Below are 20,703 nucleotides of genomic sequence, written 5' to 3' on the forward strand. Positions count from 1 at the left end.
AGGCAACTGGGCTCACATACCAGGAGGATACTTTCACAGAAAAGAAAACTTTTCCCCAGATAGGTATGCAGAATCCATAAACGAGAAGCAACTGCCAGGTGTCAGTGAAGGCATTCACTCTGACTCCACTAAGGCTGTGTCCAACTATCTTGAGCAAGAATTTCTCCTTACTTTATTGATTCAGTAATAATACGTAATTGTTCCTAAGGCTTCTGTGTGACAGGATCTGTTCTCCTCCTGCCACTAGATTGCCGAAATATATCACATATGCACTGTCTTTAATTCACTGCATCACTGTGCATCTGGGAAGGGCTTATAGAACTTTGAAATATTTCCCCTTCTAACTCTACAATTCTATGACTCTAGGATATGAACATTCTGGCATGTCCTGTGGATATCATATAGATATATATATATATATATACTACTCCAGAGTTTGGGTGGGGGGTGAATAGGTACAAGTAGAAGTGTAGGGGGCTGAAGAAGGGGGTCATATTATTGCAGTTTACCATAATACCAGTGCATCTAAAGAACCAAATTCTGAAGTCTCCACGGTCTCTTCAAACAGCAAACCTCTCAGGAAGAATTACTTACGTCTGTGGAGCTGGGGCTGGGCAGGGACACAGGATGAACAGTTGCGGGGAAAGAAAATGTGGTCTCTGTCTTTTCATTTTCAGGGGAGTCAGGATGACTGGACAGAGGGGATGTGGGGGTCAGAGCCCCAAACCCCAGCACCGTGTTGTATTTAGGTGGACGACCTACACATTAACAAAAGGGAACAAAAAGGGGAGGGGAAATAATCTTACATACCTTTGGCCAGTGCTCCTCATTGGCTAGCATGAAAAAAAGGAAGTGATGTAGTACAGAGAAGAAGTTAGTATTATAGTCACGAGTGAAAGAAAGCCAAGTCAGGACTGTAAAGTTATTTTTAAGACACTTAAAGGAGAATTGTGTAAGGAAGGATGGTATCACAAGAGAGAAAACACATGCCTTCAGAAAGAGCGCTACTCCCAATATATCTCTATAACCACACTAATGTCTTTAACTTTTAACTTACCACCCCCAAATTCCACTGGCAAAGAAAAGCTGCCATGATTTCTACCACTCTAATTTATCATGGTATCTCCATCACATTGTTATGACCATTGGTAAATCACCCTCAGTGAGCCTAAGGTGAAACCTACATCTAAATACCACCTTTGTGCTAAGAAAAACTCACAACATTCCACAAATGCCAGAGAAAATTACGGCCTGCAACCCCATGAGATCTCTCTCAGCAAAAGGAGCTGTATGGTAGCCTAGGTGGGAGAAAGCCTCAACAAAGCAAATCTGCAAGTATGAAGAGTTAAGATAAAATCCTATCCTGCTGACTGTAGGAAGATATAACTCAACGATAAATTGTGCTATTATTCCAAGTGAAATCACAACACTGTAGGAGACACCAATCTTTGTCTTTTGCATTACCACTACTCTGATTGATGAGAGGCATATGCTCAGAGAGGAATATATATATATATATAAAGATATTTAAGCAGTCAATAAGTGAAGCTAGAGACTGAGAGAAGAGGCAGGAAGATCAAATTAAACATGCATAGTAATCATTATCTTCAGTAAATGGCACCTAACAACTCTGATGGAAAGTGGCACTGAAGGCCAATGCCCTCTGTGTGTTGAGGGACAGAAAGCCAACATCAGTGCAAAAAAACCCAGTACATCCAATTTTGCTTCAGGTGAGAAACAAATTATGCAAGGAAAGAAGGGCTCCTCTGAACATCTGATCTCCTGGGGAAATGCACTAATAGCTGAACTGAGCAGTTATGGCAGCAATTTTTGGGTAAAGTAAAGCCTGCTCAATATAAACTGCAATGAGACCATCACCTTATTTTCAAAATGCCAAAAGCTGCCAAAGACTAATAAATAATAATAATAATAATAATAATAATAATAATAATAATAATAATAATATCAGGCACTATCATTTTAAGCAAATTCAAATCAGTGGGCTAAACAGAAAGAGACAAATGCACTCTACTGAAACTGCTGAGCTACCTAATAACTCACCCAAACACTCATGTGCATGAACACACTCATCCTACTAGGTACATAGTGCATATATCTTTTAACATTTGAAATATCAAGTATTATACAACTTATGTCCTCTGACCTGGCCATTTGTTTTTGAACAACAGGCCCAGGAGCAGAGGAAACATTAGAAAGCATTACAGAAAGGGCATTCAGTGCTCACCCATGATATTTAGCACTGAACAGAGTCAAAATAAATTAATCTCAAAGCCAAGCTTAGTTCTACTGTGCAACTGGCTGGCTCTAAGAACACAGCAACCACCACACAAGAGCAGATCAGTAGTAACTTGTCTCAGACACAAAGCAGACATGCTTGGTGATGTATTAGCAACAACAAGCATTGATAATATAGTACCTTTCTGATTCCTGGCCATCAACATACATTCTCTGGTGATCTTAGGGTCACCCAAAGCATTGGGAATTAACTTAACCTCTCTTGAACTCAACCATGTCGATAGCTGTCACAACCTACTGAAGCAGAGGGCTTCATCTCAAAACTTCAAAAACTGTGCATCATCTGCTTCTTGGAGGCCAAACAACACTTAAAGGTTCAAGATGCAGGGAGAATGCAGAAACCTTCCCTCCTCAAGGAAAAGTGTTTCTGAGCAAACCTTCCACAGTTCACACCATCTCGTTTTCAACTGGGCTCTCTTTCCTTTAATACTAGATATATTGTTCACAGTGGAAGCAGCACAGTTTAGATCAAGGGATAAAATAGATATCCCAAGTTCTTTTCTTGTTCCATGGATTGGCTGCCCCATGCTCTGCTTTACCTGCCTTACAGTTTTACATGGACAATTTCTAAAATACATCTCAGGACTGGCTTATATGCAGTTTGCCAGAGTTTTCCATTTGCAACATTACTCCTAACCCTTAACAGTTTACAGATACACACTAGGGCACATGAATAGATATGACCATGTTACTACTGCCTTTTTCGTTAGTATTTTAATCAATGTTTGCCTTTGCTGGCATGGATTAGTAACCTGTAAAGTGGGGGGGGGGAGTATGCAAATGGAAAACTAGTGAACTGCACGTGTAGCAGCCTAAACAAAGTCTGTACGTTAAAAACGGGGAAATGGCAGATTACTGGTGCCATTCCACAAGCAAGATCAAGAATTCGGAACCTTGAAATCTAAGGAGAAAATTGGGTGGGAAGAATTTTGCAAGCATCCCTGTAATAATTTTAAGAGTACCATGGTTGCCACACGATTTCATCAAAAATCAAGTAACTCGCCTTTCAAAGAAACCTGAACATGTTCTTAACAGCACAAGAAATAATTTCATTTCATAAACAGTGAGTCCTAACATAGGACCAAACTCACTTAGTCACTACAAGGGAAAAGTCTCAGAATGGGAGCTCAGTTACCACCTTGGCACCCCCCTTCTAGTCTGCATGACGGGTTACATTTACTAATCTGGTAATCTGGGTTGGGAATCTTTACTGGCCCAAGACAGTTTACAAACAGGAAATTCTCCCATTTATATCCTTATTCATTCCAGATTACCCCCAAAGCCTACCAACAAAGGATGCTTCTGTAGAGTAGCTGCCTACCAGGGTTACAGCATACCTATGATGTGTATTCAGTACCACAAAACTATTTTCTATATTGTTATATTTCAGTCCAAAAGAAAGGGAAATAAACATACAAGGAGGTGCTATTATGAGACACCTACCTCGTTTACGTGTCCCAGGATGCATTGTGCTGTTCAGGTATGTGACTGCGCTCTTCTTGCGCTTTACAGAAGAAAGGAAGAAAGTAGTCAACTGTTTTGGCAAGTGAAAGCTACATCTACACACACACACACACACACACACACACACACACACACACACACAGAGTGACTATATAAAAAATCTGGAAGAACACAAGTGTTGATTCCCATTGAAGCAAACAGGCTTTTGCACTTAAATCCATAAATTTCAGTAAGAATCAAATGTAGGTTTAACTTTCTTCAGATTATGTCCATTATTGTTTCAGTGTTTGGATACTACCCTGTAGAAAAGCTAGTCTTTCACACAATTACGGGCAATGCTGATCCCACTTGTGATGAGAGAAATAATTCAATGCCAAGTCTGCAATCATGCCAGAGAAGAAGGAGGAGGAGGGAAGATATAAGGGAAAGAAAGCATAAAGTAGGAAACTTCTTTCTATTTATAATTGTCCTTCATGCTCTCTTGATGACAGTCCCACTGTCTAGCTTTGAATGTGATTGTTTTCATACGCCTAGAATGCTGAAGCAATGAGCAAAATGCTTTTCAGCAAGTTATTTACTTATTTTATAAGCAAAAATTTTTACCTCAGGCTCAAAGACAGCTCCACTGTACACTGGATTTGCTGTTGTCCTTCGTTTCCTTTCTTGTCGCTTACTTTGTATTTCTTGGGGAAAGGGTAGAAATAAAAGCATTTGTAAAGGGCACAAAGACCTCAATATCTAATATGAGCAAGTTAGGAATCAGGAACTATGGTTTCTGAAATGCTCTATGCAAACTTAATTCTGAAGAAACATCCATATTATATAAATGGGTTGAAAGTAAAGAGGAAAGTGAAGCAATAGAAAGTAAATTAGCTAGAGAAAGTGTTTCCTGCGCTTCCAAAAGCTGATATTTTTATCTTCCACATTCTGTGCCACACAAAATTTGTTGCTGGCAACTTATTTCTGCCAGATTCAGGGAGTTGTTTGAAGACTGATTTATTTGCTTGACTTATATCCCAGTATTTCTCAATGCAATGAGCCAAAGGTGGATTACAACTTCATATCAAAATACTGCAAACTTTTTTAAAAGTACAAAACCATTTAAATATATTTAACCCAGGGGTGAGGAATCTCCAGGCCATGGGAGGCCGCTTTCCCCAAACCACACCCATGTGCCCCACACCTGACTTCATATGTGACAACAGGTGTGGGGCAGGTAGAGATGTGGCTGCGAAAGCACAATTGAGAGCTTAAAGCATGTTCCCTGTTGTTCAAAGTGGAGCAGATGGAACTGCAGTGGGCTGATGGATCCGCTGTGCAGATGATATCTCTGCAGAAAGTAGGCTTGGTGTCACTGCCCACTGAATTGGCAACACAGCTGATCCTTACAGAAAAGAGACTTGGAGTCACTGCCTTTCAGCTGGTGGGCAAAAACTTCAAGCCTCATGTTTTCTCTTGCAGCACACTTTGTTGCACAGAAATGAAAAATTAGTCCCCTGACTTCATAGTGAGATCAGCTGATTGGCAGAGTTCCTGCCAGGGTTGAGGGAACCTAGGATCTAGCCTGCCAGTTAGAATAATTTCCCTTAGTTTAAACAATGTGCTAATTAATTGATAAAGGAAATTAAGTTATTTGAAAAATAGTACTGTGGTGGTTCTGATATTGAAGAAACCATATTTGTGGCCTTAGATCTCCTAGTCAGAAACCTAAAAATCAGACTAGCATTTAGGATCATCATTCTATTTGGTCATTTTTTCAAGTCCAGGAAACAACTCATAATCTTGAACAGAAAATATTTCATTTTTAAAACTGATATTTTAAACTTTGATACATGGGAAAGTATGCACTCTAAGCAGAAATATTTGAAACTTTTACATTAATTCCAGAGCTCTGGAATAATTTATGCAGCTCAATCCTAAACTTATTTACTTGGAAGTAAGCACCATTAAGTTAAATAAACTTTTTCCTTGATAGTGTGCAAAGATTGCAGCCATAGTCATTTTTCTTACCTTCTAGATGGTCATGTGTAACCAGTCCAAGAGACACCATGAAGGCAAGTTTCTGTATCAGAAAAGAAGAAGAAAACAATTCAATCAAATTAAAAGAGGAACGAAACTTCTTTTAATGTGAAATAGTAGCTAAAAAAAAACCCGATACAATTTTCACTGAGCAATTCTTCAAAAACATGCATCACCTGTATATCTCAAATGGCACTTCATAAAATGAAGCAAATAACAGCACTATGTATCTTTATACAACTTGCATATCCCTAGTTCAAAGAGGAGGGTTGGCAAGCTCATCTCTATGGATCTATGAGACTGAAGGCAGCTCCACACTTTACACAGAAGTCTTTATGCAGCAGGTATACTAGTTTTTTCTACAGCAACCTCATAAAGGCTGGACAACATAGATGCATATATGTGATTCCTAAAGCCTGACTAAGCCAGGGCTCCCAGAAGCATGGACTTGGTAGTTAAAAGATGAAGACACAATTGCACCTGTGACTGCTGAATTACAATACATCAAGCACATTGCTATCACTTGTGGACTGACCTAAGACGAAATATTTGTTAGCATACTGAGTAAGATAATTAGCATAACTATGCTTGGATGTCTGTATTACCAACAACTGCTAATTAGATACACTGTCTGTACTTCTCTGCATTTCAGCTTCCTCTGACCACTGTTTACAAATAGCCCCCAACTCTGCACCTAACAGTTCAGCTGCACCCTAGGCCTTTGCTGTCCATTCAAAACTAATTTGAAAAATTAAAAAAAATCCCTGTATAAACTTGCATGTGTATCAGATATATTGTAAAATTCTCATGATTTTATGGTTTATCATTTTGTAAATTGCTTTGAGGTTTGTTTGTTTTTACAATCAAGCAATGTATAAATGAATAAAATAATAAATAACATTATACTTTATGAAAATAGAACATAGTGTGATTTGAATTATGAAAGGCATAGTTATCTAACTGGAGATTACTTGAAACCTGAAAACATGGAAGCCTTCCAGCACAAGCAGGGATTTCTGAACTGTCCAGATGATTGCTGCATAAGCTGTTTGCTCAGAACATCACAGCTGTATGTATCTATTTTAAAGAGACAGCCAAGTTATGCTATTCTTAGACTGCTATAAAAAGTTTTAGGGCATGAGAACCGTGAGATTCAAAAAGCAGTAGTTCACTTTCATCTCATCTCGCACAACTGTTCAGGTCAAGTATTTGCAGTCTATGATTTCTTAACTCCATGAACCATGTTTTAGAATTCAAGAGACTAGACCTGTGTGACAATGTTTGGCCTCATTCCCTTTCACTGTACATAAATCACATGGACTGCAAAAGGACAGCCACAGTGGAGCAAAAAAGTATTTCAGATTCTGACAATACTAAGTAAATTACCGTATTTTTCGTCCTATAGGGCGCACCTGCCCATAGGACGCACCTCGTTTTTTGGGGGGGAAATTAATAAAAAAAAATTATTTCCCCCCCCCCAGCCGCGGCTGCCGCCCCAAGCCTTGCGCACACCTGCCCGAAGCACGGGCACCCTCCGGAGGGCTCCGCGTGCTTCTGGCTGCAGGCTGCCGCCCCAAGCCTTGCGCGCCCGGCGGGACATCCCGCCAGGTGCGCAAGGCTTGCGGACACTCGCCTGAAGCACGGGGAGCGCTCCGGAGGGCTCTCCGTGCTTCGGGCAACAGGCTGCCGCCCCAAGCCTCGCACGCTCGGCAGGACCTCCCGCCGGGCTTGCAAGGCTTGCGGACACTCGCCGGGGCTGCAGGCTGCTGCCCGCAAGCCTTGTGAGCCCGCGGGAACTCCCGCCGGGCTTGCAAGGCTTGCGGATAGCTTCCTGAAGCCTGGAGAGCGAGAGGGGTTGGTGCGCACCGATGCCTCTCGCTCTCCAGGCTTCAGCGAAAGCCTGCATTCGCCCCATAGGACGCACACACATTTCCCCTTCATTTTTGGAGGGGAAAAAGTGTCCTATGGGGCGAAAAATACAGTAGTAAAAGGTGAAATCTCTTGGCTCATTTAATATCTTCTCCCTGTGCAGAGGGGAAACCAAGATCTCCCCCTTAAAAAAAATCAGAATTTTGATGGTAGAATATTGTCTAAATGGGCCCCGAGGGAGATTCACTAGTTCCAGTTGATTTTGTGTGTTGCTCAAGCTGCCAGAATCCAGGTTTCTTAGCTTGAGCTTTCTGAAAGATTTGCAGGGTGATAGCTATGTTAGCCTCTTGCAACAAAAAGAAAAAGAAAAGAAAAGAAAGAATTGTAGCACATTGAAGACTCACAAATCTATTACGGTAGAAGCTTCTGTGGACTACAGTCCATTTCATCAGAAGTGTTTTTCTGAGTTGCAGGTATTCTTGGAAAACAAGCTGTCTGAAATGCTATTATAACTCCACTCACCCAAGGAAAGAATAAACTCACCCAATCTCTCTTTTCTAACAGCTGGGGGAACCTTCACACACTTACTTAAATGTGTCATTGTCCCACAGAAAACAAAATAAATCCACAGGCATTTATGTTATTTATAATGTGTTATTTTCAAACTTACATGATGCAAATGTTCAGGAGCTTGATTAAACAAAAACCCTATTTGTTGAAATGGATGGTTACCAGAGAGCTGTAGCTTTATTGTTAAATTTGTATAGGTATTAAAACATGTACCAGTCCAATAGATCTACTATGTGAATATAATTTGGGTCTTATTATTTGTTATACAAACCATAATTATGAGATTTTTCACAGGGTGTATGTTCATCTTTGGTGTTTCATAACAGGAAAGGTTATGAAGGGGCAGCATCATGAAAGGCCTGGGAAGGGAGGGCTGGAGACACTTGGAGCACCTTCAAGCCGAGGTGTCAGGACACGCTCAGCTTTCAGGAAAGGCGTGTGTGTGTGTGTGTGTGTGTGTGTGTGTGTGTGTGTGTGTGTAGGATGAGTGTATTGGGCATCCTTGCACAAAATCTCTTGGGACATCCTTAAGCTCCCATGCTACCTTTGCAAAGGGGAGGGGCAGTCAAGGTGCCAGCGAATACAACTTTTCCTTAGTCAAACAAGGCCAACCGAAACATGTTTAAAATGTGCATGTGGGATTGGAGAAGTTGCCGTGCGTGATGAAATCTGAACACTCAAAAGAGGTAAGGATAATTTGGGATTTCTATGTATATAGCACAGTAGAGCGAGCTGGAAAAGCCACTGTTCAAGCCTTACCTTAGACAAGAACTTAAAGCAAGGCTAGATTCTTTCAGCCTCCTTTCTGGAATATGGGGCCTCCATTACAGGGTTATTGCAAAAATTACTAAGAAAACATGAAGCACTTTGAACACCCTTAAGTGCTACATACATGCATCATTCTCATAAAGTCAGGAGCTTTTGCATTCTTTCTTCCAGCCCTGAAAATATTTGGTGAACTGGAATTTGTGGCTAGATATAGCATTCCTCAGACACATAGACCTCTTCATTGCAGCAATAACACTGTGAAGAATGTGAATCTCTTTTAAGAGGAAAAGCGGCATTAAAATGTAGATGAAAATAAGCATTTCTAAAGACAGATTTTTTTTAATCTGCCCAACCCCACAAAAGGATATTGTAGATATTTGTACTAGTACCTGTGGGTTTTCTTCTCGTTTTGGTTTGGGTGGTGCAGGAGGAGCAACTGTATGAATCTCTGTTGGCTTCTCCTCTGTTTCCGCTTGGGGCTTGATAGTCTGAAAGGGAATCAACAGCAAGTGAACACGGGTTTCTTAAATTCCTAAACAAACAAAAACAGCGGCCAGTGTTTTTCTTTACCAAAATGAAGAAACGGATGGAAAGGAATCCGAACAATACACTAAATATTTTCCCCAAGAGCTCCTTTAAAAAGTGTGGTACATTTTAAGTAGTGAAAACACAATCCCAAATAAAAATTACTATTTAGAACATCAAGGGTACAACTGCAACACTTAAGTAGCCCAATTCAGCAACTAGATCATGTAATAATAATAACTTTGCATCTAAGCTGTGGATAAGAGGGGCTACGTATAAGAGAGACCTGGAAAACAGAATAACTACAGATGGGGTGACGTTTTGTGGAATAACATTCCATGAAAAGCTTGTCCAGACAACAATCTGTCTGAGAGATGCACCTTGCATCTCTCTCATTCATTATTCACTATAACAAGAATTTGCCTGAAGATAAGTTCTCCAGAATTCCCAAGTGCTGGGTTTTCCTGAAACTCATTCCTGCTTAGTGATGTCATAATCCCCTGCATATTGCATCATAAGTGCCTGCCCAATGATTCCCACTTTATGACATAGCTGTGACGTCACAAAATTAGATCCATCTGTTCTAAGATGACAAATATGTTTTCAATGTGTTTACTCAGAAATAAGAGAAACATAAAGAAATAACTTGAACCATATTGTTTGAAATTGTGAATTATTTTGAATTACTTCTCGGTCCCATTTACTAGACTGTGTGATCCCACTTGCTTGTTTGGATGAACCACAACTAACACTATAACTGCAGTTGTGCTGAAAGAGCAGAGGGGGGAACTCAAGAACCTAACACTAAACTATGGTTTGTGGTTTGCGCAAACTAGACCAATGGTTTGACAAGTGAGGATGAAACCTTGTTTCTTAATTGTTTTATTTGAAATGATGGTGGCCACTTTGGACATCTCCCTTAGAAAATAAAAGTAGGAGGGTGTACCTTTTATTATAAATAAATGTGTGTGTGTGTGTGTGTGTGTGTGTGTGTGTTCCTAAGACTGGCAAGTGGAAAAGAGAGGTCTGGCTCTGTTCACACTTGAGAAAACTTCCTGCCTATTTACGACAAGAAAAGCCATGACCAGACTGGAAGCAGCCTTCCTCAGTACATAAGGGCTGAAAGGCGGTTTCTCTGCACTGGTACTATGTATAGGCTTTTCTTCCACATTTAAGCACTAGGGTTTTTGCTGAAGGTCCTTGCTTCTATGAAACCTAGAGTTGTGGCCAGTCTTGGCACATTGCCACCTGTTGCAGTGCCATATCACCTTGCATATGCTTCAGAGTGTTTTGAAGAGAGGACGATAATGTAAGTTTTGGGGGGAAAGGTGACACACTTCTGTCTACTTAAAAAATAACCGCTCATGGCAAATTTGTCAAGCTTATAAGACTGAAACCAAGCAAGCTTTTGATCAGTAGACTCAAAGGTCAGTTTAAAGTGCATTTGCACAAAAAGGCCTACATCTGATAGATGGAATTAGAGGAAATTCTCAAATGTCCAGCGTTATAAACTACTTACAAAAGGTTAGCTGAAACTGATGGTAATTAAGTCATCTGCATGTCTGCTTCATCATAAATGTCAGCAAGATTATGGATAAATATTATTTGATGGTTAATGTTTTATGCTGAAGCAGCAGAAAAAGCACAAAATGAGTAAATTTTAATTATTCTGATGTACTATATATAAAATCACAAATTAACTGCTCACTCATTATGAATTATTGGTACATTCCCAATCCCTGTCTGAGGAACAAGGTATTATCAACCATCCCTATTCACACATTGTATCTCATGATTGGCATGAGACAGAGAACAGTGCTGTGACTTGCTGGGTTGTCCACCAGCGTCCTCTCCTGCCAACCCTGGCCCATCCATACATTGCAAGAAACCTTTGAACAGGAGAGCCTACCCTATATGTGTATCCACCCCCTGTGATATAGAATCCAGTGAAATCAGGATTATAAATTTGGGATGCAGGAAAATTTCACTTGGCCTGCATTTTTAAGCAAATGCACCTCCCAAACTAAATAAACAGATTGAAACAAAATTATACTTTGGATTTTGCACTTCTCCAAATTTTGCAATATCGTTCTTGGCTCAAAAAAAAAAGTGTCAAAATGCGTTAAAAAATGGGAATTTGCTTTAGGATAAAATAGGCTTTCCAAACGCCAGTTTGGAAAATACACAACTAAATACATATTTTGATATTAAAATACATATTTATGTATTTAAATGCAGAGTTTTGGACAGTCTTTTAAAAACTACTCAGCTTAATATGGAAACAGGATGGACTGCACCTATGAGCACACACAGGAAATGGACACAGGCTGGAAATGGACTGATCCACCCATCCCTATTCCAAATTGTGCAGGGAGCCTGCCCAGGTTTCTCCAACATATGGACAGTCTAAGTGGCGGTGGAAGGGGATGGGATGGCTGGTATGGAAGGGCTAGTGGGCACAGCCCTGCTCTTGGTCACACAAGATTGCTAACCACAGGAGAGGCAATGAGAGGACAGGTCTTATGTTATGGTTAATTGCATTTGTATCTCCATTAATTCTATTGACTTTAGGAGAAGGAAACAATTCACAGTTTAAACTACTAATACCTGTTTCTCAACATTTGGTTTGCTGATTTGTAGAGTCTGAGGTCCAGCAAGCCTGGTACCCGGGGCTGCTATAACAATGCTGGTGAGTTGTGCCATTGGAAAAGTTTTGGCTATGGTTGCTGTTTGCCCATTCACTACACGGACTGGGTGTATGGAATTCTGAGAGGAAGGTAAGGAGGTGGGTGTGAATTTTGTTGTCAGCATCACAGGCCTCTGAATAAGCTGAGGAGCAGCCAGCATAGGAGGAGGTGGGGCAGGGGCGATAGGAATGTTGTTCTGGGCAACAGGTTTAGGTCGAACCTACATAAGAGAGAGAGAAACCCATATCAGACTACATGCATAGATAAGATATAGTATTTAACACATAACTTATGGCTGTGCCAACAAATATGACTCAGATTGCAGTAGTGTTTGTATTATATAGTGCTACACATCTGCACTGGAAAGAACTACAGTAGGCCCAAAACTTACACAATTGCAGCCTTGCATACTTTGCCAAAAAATAAATAGAAGGCGGGTGGGAGACTGGAAAAAACCATCAGAAGGGGCCACACAATCTCTCACAAAAGCCTCCAGAGCCCTCATGTGACCTTCCAAAGCCTGGAAAACAAGGCTATTTCAGCACCCAGTTTTCCTGCCATGGAAAGAGTTTTTAAGCCCTCTGCCTTACTTATAGGACTCTCAGAAGGTTGCATGAGGGTCCAGGAAGGCCCTGCAAGGCTCCCAAGATCTTGCCCGCTCAGTGCGCTGATATCAAGATGGGTACGAATTGTTTGCAGAGCAAGGCAGTTCCAGGTTGGGTGTGTGGTTTCCTGACGTTGAATGATTTTGTCTTTGCATGTAGACCCCTGGAATGTAACCCTCACGTACATTTCAGGCCTACCACACTTTTAAAACTGCCCCAAATCTTGTTTAATTCCAGCTATGACCGTTGCATTGTGTTCGCCTTCCACAGCCTACTGTCCTCCAGAGGTTTTGAACTACGATTTTCATTCTCCTTCATAATATCCCATTGTGATTGTGGCTGAAGGGAATTGTGGTCCAAAACACTTGAAAGCTGCCAGGCTAGTGATGGCTGCACTATGCATTAACTGCTAGTGCGCAGATGTTAACCACACATTCTTGTACATTTCTACAATACTGCCATCATTTTGTATGTTACATTTTGTATGTTCATTTTGTATCTTCACATATTCAATGTTAATCATACTTTAAAAGGATATACTGGTTTTGGAAGCACAGGTCTGGAAGCACAACTTGCAATTCTATATTCTCAAGGAATACTGAGTGTTGAGAGGAGTCTAAGCAGGTTATCAAATACAATTGCATTACCAAAATATCTTTGGATAGATCTGGGGGAATTCAAAGGTCTGTTAATTTGAAGTATTTCTAAAATCTAGGGTGTCTAAATTGGATACAAATGGCTATGCATTCTAATTTATTATTAGATCAACTGTGTTGGCAGGAGTAGCTAGTTTCTGAATTACACAGCCCTCTCCTCCAATCAGGAATTACATTTTTGAGCCCATCTAACTTTCTTTGGGTTAAATGCAGGTGACTAGAGCATTGGATGGGCATAGTGCAGCAGTTAATATTTTCACGCTTTCCTCTCTTTCATAACTGGGTAATGATTGTTGACATTACAACTAGGAATTTGAATAACAACTACATTAAAAATCAACAGTGTGGGTAGGAGAAGAGATGTAGCTTCAATGAGATGCAGATGGCATCCTCTGAGAGAGAGAGCAACTAAATTAATTCTAGTAATTTAAAATACTGCAAACAATCTATTACATAATGCCTTCATCTTTGGGTAAAAGATCAGATTTTTTTCAAAAAGTTGCAGCTCAAGTTATTTCTAGATAAAATCTGCTCCTCTTTGGAAGAAAGGAGCAGGAAGCTAGAAACTATATTAATTAGATTACAGTTACGTTTTGCTTAGCAAAAAGGCTAAGGATTCACATTAAATAGGGGCTCTTTAATCAAAGAAACTATGAAAAATATTCAGCACTCAATAACCTTATAACAAGCAAAGCATTTCTTCATCAACTCGTCTTTAATTCAGTTCTTACAGAACTAGTGCAAGGTAGAGAGCTGACAGGGAAACAAAAATATGATAGCAAAGCTGGAGATTTAATCTGGAAAGCATATTAGGTAGTGTTCAATTATTACCAAGTATACGAAACATCTGGTGTTGTACTTCTTCCAATCAAAGTCACACTTTTAAGACAAACTCCCCACTCCTACCCCTTTTCCTGTTTTGGACAAACTCACCTGTGGAAGAAAATTTGGACGAGGTGTGAGTCTGGGAGGAGGGATGAACTGTGGCACTTTGATGGGCTGAGGAGGTGTAGCTTGAACCTGCTAACAATAAGAGTGGGGCAGGTGGGAAGGAAGACAAATTTCAAGCAAAGGGAATAGGTGTGATGAGCAACTTCAAAGCTATTCAGGCACAGCCTACCTTTCTCACAGTAAATAGATTCTTGCTCTTCAAGCCATTCTGAAATAAAATGGCATTTCATGGGCATAATGAAGCTAAGTATCCTTTTGTTTCACCAGCATGTAAAACCCAAGACCTCTACTATTTTTAAAAATATGCCCTTATCCTCAACATTTTTGAATTCTCCTCTTTGTTTTACGAGTCAAAGCGCTACAAATAACAACAAAGAATAATCAGGTTTGGCTGCCCATTCAAATGGAGCTGCACATGATGCTTAATTGTGCTAAGGCTTCATAACTTGGGGGGGATGTTTTGAAATATTTGATAAGAGGGCATAAACAATAATATTCAAAAATGCTGGAAGGATAAGTGTTAGGTACTAGATAAATTATTTAGTACATTAGGACTCTGGTTCTCTCTCAAATGTGTAGAACACTGTTTTCATATACAGTAATTTGCTTTGGGAATGAAATACTTTAGGGTATAAATGGATTTCGTTACAGCCGCAGCTCTGGATCAATTCTTATTTAAACAGCAAAACTCCGTTTAAATGCCTGGCCTCCCTCACAAGGATATATTTTCCACTCAAGTTACTTTTTACATTTCTGCAGGCTTCAACTGCTTAGTACTTTGTGAAACTGATTATCAGAGTTACTAGTTAGTCACAAAAGCGCCCCTGAGAAAGACTGGTTCGCAGGTTGAGGAAGATGCTGGCTAGATCCCGTCATGCAGGATAATGTGTTTGTGGGTCCAGCAGCAGCCAAAAATAGACAACGTTGGTGAGCCTCATTAAAATAATTTTAATATAAGCAGTGAAGGGAACATACATTTAAAACCATAACCTACATAAGGTAAGTCCATGCATGGTCCTACATGCCTTTATTGGCAAGCAGAGCATTGTAAAAAGTTGGAGTGAAGGTGCGTTGTCAATTATCTTTCAGCACACCAAGGAAAAATATGATATGATAGTAATCATTTGTTAAAGTAGTAAATTATTTTAAAAATTGAAACCCATTAGAGCAAAAGTATTTTCTCACATTAAACAAAGTTTCTCAATACCTGTATATGCCCCAAAGGGCATGCATCTCTGTTTCAACAAGGGATTTTTTTAAAAAATGGCTCACGTCCTTAGAACATTAGGCAACAAGGACCACTTACCAATGTGACTGTATTTTTTGCCACTATTTGAACTGCCTCTGTTCCTGGACCAGTGACTTTATTTGTTGTCTGGAGGTTGACTGGCGTGTTCTGTGCATCAGTGCTAAGGACAGTTTTCTGGTTGCTATTGATGGCAGTCACCATGGCAATTGTAGGTCTTGGACCCACAACGGAGGCAGGCATGGTTGCTGTTGCTGCTTTCAGGACAAGAGGTAGTGTCTTAGTGGTGATCATAGAAGCTGTAGTTACCGTCTTCTAAGAGAAACAAAAAACAAAAAACACTTTGGAACCTATTCATCGCAAACTGGACAGAGTTTGCTCTAGAAATTCACAAGTGAGAAAGCAGAAGCTGAAATGCAAGGGAAATGCAACTGGGAAGATTTAAAACACCGATTTCTTACCTGTCAAAGCTGTATGGAATCAGCCTACTCCTTTATAAATACTTTCAATAAACCTTCCACATATAGACGTGCAACCACACAGGAAACACCACACCATGGCTTGCTTAATGCATTGGTGAACTGTGTGTGAAATCAATCATGTCTTGATAGTACATGCTTTGGCGCATATAATGTCCCCATGTCTCTTGTCAATTCCATGTCCCCCAAACATCAGTGTACCTATACGATGCCATAGGCAGTGTCAAATGGGATTTGTTTTGAACCAGTGTTTGTAGGCTGTGGTCAAATGGATAAGAGTTAACAGGCTAATACTGAATCCAGGTAGATGGACATTTGGTTGCTAGGGAATTTAGGAGAATTTGCCTAGAAATGCCCTTGACAGAGTGTTGAACTAACTGTTCAGTAGCAGACAGGAGTCTGAGAACCTTGGCCACCAACAGTTGTAATAGTGGGCACAATGTACTGGGCAGGAGCAGCAGGGTGTGTGCGCTTGTACTCGGCAAACATGGAACCAGGAACACTGAGGTGCAAAGTAGATGCAATGTGTACTTTAGCAGAATTTTCCAAGCATTTGATATTGAATTGAGTTTTTTTGTTTTTGCTGTTGCTCTAATGTTCCTTTTTCATTATCAGATTTAATTGAATTGGTATTTTATGTAATTTTATATTGTTGAAACACCTTCAATTTCCTGTGATATTTCAAAGCTAAAGTATCAAGGCTAAAATGAGGGGCTTTCAGCATAATCAGTAAAAGCACATCACAACTACATTTTAGCATCACTATTATGACAGTGTTTTCACTAGTTCTTATGATTTACACAACACATTCCACAACTAAAAATAATCAGGTCTGCTAAAATCCCTTATTGAAGAACTTATTGTGGTTGTTGCACAATGTGGAAAATGCTTTGTTTATAATTATTTCAAATGAGAAAGCACATATTTAGCTAGTTTTAAAGAAGACTAATTTGGAAAGCATTGCAGATTTCGAAGTAGACAATTCAGAGATGCATGTGTGTGTAACGTAAGTTATAACTTGGTTTTCTCTATACACATTAAAGGAATGGGTTGCAGATTCAGTGCTTTCTAAGAAACACCCTAATTGGATGCTGGCAAGGAAAGAGTAGAAGCAATTTCAATACAGTGTCGCTAGAGGGCTCTTTAGCATTGAACATAACTTTGTACAAATGCAGAAATGACCTGGAAGTTAATCTCAAAGTGCACAGCACAGAATACAGAGAAGAACATGAGTGTCCCTTTACAGTCAAAACTCTAGATAAAAGCAGACACCAATAATTAAAAAATGACTCACAATCTACCTGAAAGATATACTTGTTAATGCACACTTTGCTCTCTCACATTTTAAATATTATTTTGCTTCAGTTACTTTAAAAGCACATCAAGTGGAAAAGTCAGATGAGAGTCTGACAATTCTGAATTCCTAGAGCAATATCTGAAGTGGTCCTAGTCAGTAATATATATCGACTTCCAGGTGAACAATTCCCATACAAAGCAGAGCCTTGCGAACTAAAAAGTAAGTATTCCACCAACTGTCCTGCAATTCTCTGTATAGACATGAATTGATGGTAGGATATTCATAGCAGGCCAATCCCGATCTTTCTCCTCTTCTGATGAAAGTGCACCACCCTATGAAGCTTTCTCTCTTCCCAGCTATGATCTAGCAATGCCCATTCCATCATGTTGAATGAAACCAAGGGAGAGAAGGAAAGGAGGGGCAGCAGTTTTTTGCTTGCTTTCTGTCCTTGAACTACTTCCATTCCAGTTGGTTTTTATAAGAACTTTGTAACAACATACTAATGACCGAGTTGGCTTTCCACTTCGCCTTCCCACCAATTCCCATTCTCTTTAGTGTCACTTAGTTTAAGTTGTAAGCCCAAGGGCAAAGATTGATCTCTGTAAGCCTTTTCGGGGCCCTTTCTTCAGTTGAAGAGTGAGATAAAAGTGTATATATTAATAGCAATGATGCCCTGATATGCTGCCGTCCAAAAGGGCCAACACACTGCCTTACATGAAGTCAGACCACTAGTGCACTTAGCTTAGCATTTGCACTAACTAGCAGTGATTTTTCAAGCAATCCAGTTAGTAGTCTCTCCTGATCCTAACTTGGAGATGCCAGAGATTTCCAGGCAGGAGTCTTTCCCAACCGTAACTTGGAAATGCCACAGGTTGACTCTGGAACTTTGTGTATGTAAAGCATCACTGCTACTGAGCTGTGGCTCCCCAGACGAAGTTTCCAAGAACAGAACTAAATGAAATAAATGCCAAAAACAAATGCCTCATGTCAAGCTCCTCCTTTGTAACATCTTGTGCATGTGTCCAGATGTCATCACCCTGTGCACTTCCTTGCTTCTGCTCCATATATTTTGCTGCTGATAGGGAAACACAGTGTCATGGCATGTTACTGATGGGAAAGGGTTTTCTTTAACAAGGGGCCACCATTTCCAGTAAGATTTCCCAGTCTCTAGAGTATAGTCTCTATCATGCTGAGAACAGAAAGAGGAATAGTTGTTCCCTGTTGAGATGAGAGTTTACTCTCCTCTGCCTCATTATAAGCCATATATCAGAAGCTAGATTGCCAAATGTCTACACACAAATAACTTACTTTTTGCTAATTCAAGCAACTAGCTTTCTAAACTGACTATGTGATTCAAGCTTACTGAAATTGCAGCAAATGCCCTCAGCAATTATAGATGCAGCTACATTAATCTCTGTTATTGTATTTGTGGGGAGAAGACAGTGGGGGGCAGTTTATGTGGATCCTTTCTATGTGTTTCTTTGTTTATAGCCTGTTTGGTTTTATATTATTATTTCTGGTATTCTGTTTCATGCTGCTGAAACATATTGAACTAAGATCTCTGGACACTTGTAGTTCCCTAGTTAACAACTTCTGAAGGCAATCATTTCCACAAAAAGAGAAAACTCAAGACAATTCCACATTATTTTCCATTTCCTTACAGATAATGCTGCAAGGTGGACTGTATTCTGATCCAGTTCTTAAAGCAAGAGTGTATACTTAGAGTAGTTAGCACAGATTAGCTGTGCCTTAACTGTTAAAGACAACCTGGTTAACCTGATGTGCAGTGTTGCACATCAGTTCATCATGAGGGTCCTAAAAAAACCATAAAAAACTAAAGCATGCAAGATTCATATAATACTGTTACTTCAAAATCCAGCAATTGACTTAGCTTTCTGAGGAAGCAGGGAGTGATCCATGCTTAGACTCAAGTTCATAAAGTGCTCTTGTTTCACTTAAATGCTACTGATAGCTTTGTAGCACAATCTTACACATGTTGATTCAGAATTGAGCCTTACTGAATTCAATATGACTTACTCTCTAGCAAGTGTGCACTGGATTATGATAGGTTAACTCTGATTTTGTGTTCTCTTCTTTATACAGTGATACATTTCATTCTAAGAAAGGAATACATTTTGAAAATTAGTGTAACACCTTCAACCACTTTACCTGTGATCCAAGCAGGTTTGGAGAGGCTGCAGTAGTTTGCTGCTGCTGTAGCTGTAGTGGCTGTGGAGTTTGTATTTTATTTTCTGACTGTGCCAATGGTTGTATTTGAAACTTACTGTCCGGCTGTTCCTGCTTTACCATCAAATTCTTCCGCAGCTGTTCAACCACTCTTTTCTATCATGGAAACAGACACAAAAATACAAGGCATTACATTATTTAACTTGCAAAACACTATATACACTTGTTTATAATTTATAGTGTATAAATCCATTTACTGTTGGGCTTTCAAAGGATTAATATAGGTGGTCCAGGCCAACTGCATCGGCACTATCCCTTATGTGTGATACAGTAGCTGTTACAATGAAAGTGTAACTGACAGGCAGCAGTGGCAGAATAGACATGTACTTCAAACAAGATGTAATTTAGCAATTAACTATGGCACTACAGTTACACATATCTGTAGGATCATCGAGCTCTCTCAACCTATTGGGTGCTACTTAATGAACTCCTCAGTATGCATTCCGAGTATTCAAGAGGGATCCTAAAAGTATGGTCATGTTTCAGATCAAGGAAATAAATGAAAAAAATATACTGGTTCATTAGGCCAAAGTGCTACCAGTTACTTTCCCCCACTTACAGAAGGCGTCTCAAGATGGATTAACAAATACTGGCAACTTTAAAAACTCTTTTAAAAAAATTAAGCACTGCACACATCCATTAGAGAACTCATTTTTTCCCAAATGGCTGAATGCAGAAACCATCAAATATGATAAGCAATAATAATACAGCCCTCAAACCAGAAGTTACGTGCACTTAAACTGAAATCCCCCCATGCACTATTGTTCCTACACAGTTCATCCTAGAATCTGTGGTACAGCCAGGGCGTTCACAGTTCAAGCAACCTGCCTGGTTTTCAATCCTGCACAAAACCTATCAGGCTAATTTCATGCAGGCAGTAAGGAGGGGAAAATGAGAGATAGGGCGGAGAAAGGAATGAGTGTGTCCTACCCACATTTGGCTTCATCCCCACCCACTGCTAGCATGAGGTCCCTGAAAGATTGTATGTAAGAGAATGGAGCACT

The 20,703-nt window shown here is 39.9% G+C and overlaps 1 protein-coding gene across 5 annotated transcripts in view; it reads right to left on the reverse strand.

Annotated features, from left to right (window-relative positions):
• The window catches only part of PHF21A (PHD finger protein 21A), a 132,300-nt gene that overhangs the window by 13,945 nt on the left and 97,652 nt on the right, over window positions 1-20,703 (reverse strand). For 2 of the 5 annotated variants that reach the window (XM_083602141.1, XM_083602142.1), the window contains exons 6-14: window positions 19,622-19,795; window positions 15,737-15,991; window positions 14,413-14,502; window positions 12,139-12,438; window positions 9,396-9,494; window positions 5,791-5,842; window positions 4,384-4,463; window positions 3,760-3,820; window positions 595-758 (exon numbers count right to left, since the gene is read on the reverse strand). In XM_083602141.1, coding sequence (XP_083458267.1) covers window positions 595-758; window positions 3,760-3,820; window positions 4,384-4,463; window positions 5,791-5,842; window positions 9,396-9,494; window positions 12,139-12,438; window positions 14,413-14,502; window positions 15,737-15,991; window positions 19,622-19,795 — 1,275 coding nt within the window. Of the gene's footprint in view, window positions 1-594; window positions 759-810; window positions 834-3,759; window positions 3,821-4,383; window positions 4,464-5,790; window positions 5,843-9,395; window positions 9,495-12,138; window positions 12,439-14,412; window positions 14,503-15,736; window positions 15,992-19,621; window positions 19,796-20,703 lie in introns of all 5 variants that reach the window. The other 3 variants (XM_083602143.1, XM_083602145.1, XM_083602144.1) reach the window with 3 other exon arrangements.

The sequence above is a fragment of the Podarcis filfolensis genome (assembly GCF_964270895.1).
Source record: "Podarcis filfolensis genome assembly, chromosome: 1".
NCBI classification, from domain to species: Eukaryota; Metazoa; Chordata; class Lepidosauria; order Squamata; family Lacertidae; genus Podarcis; species Podarcis filfolensis.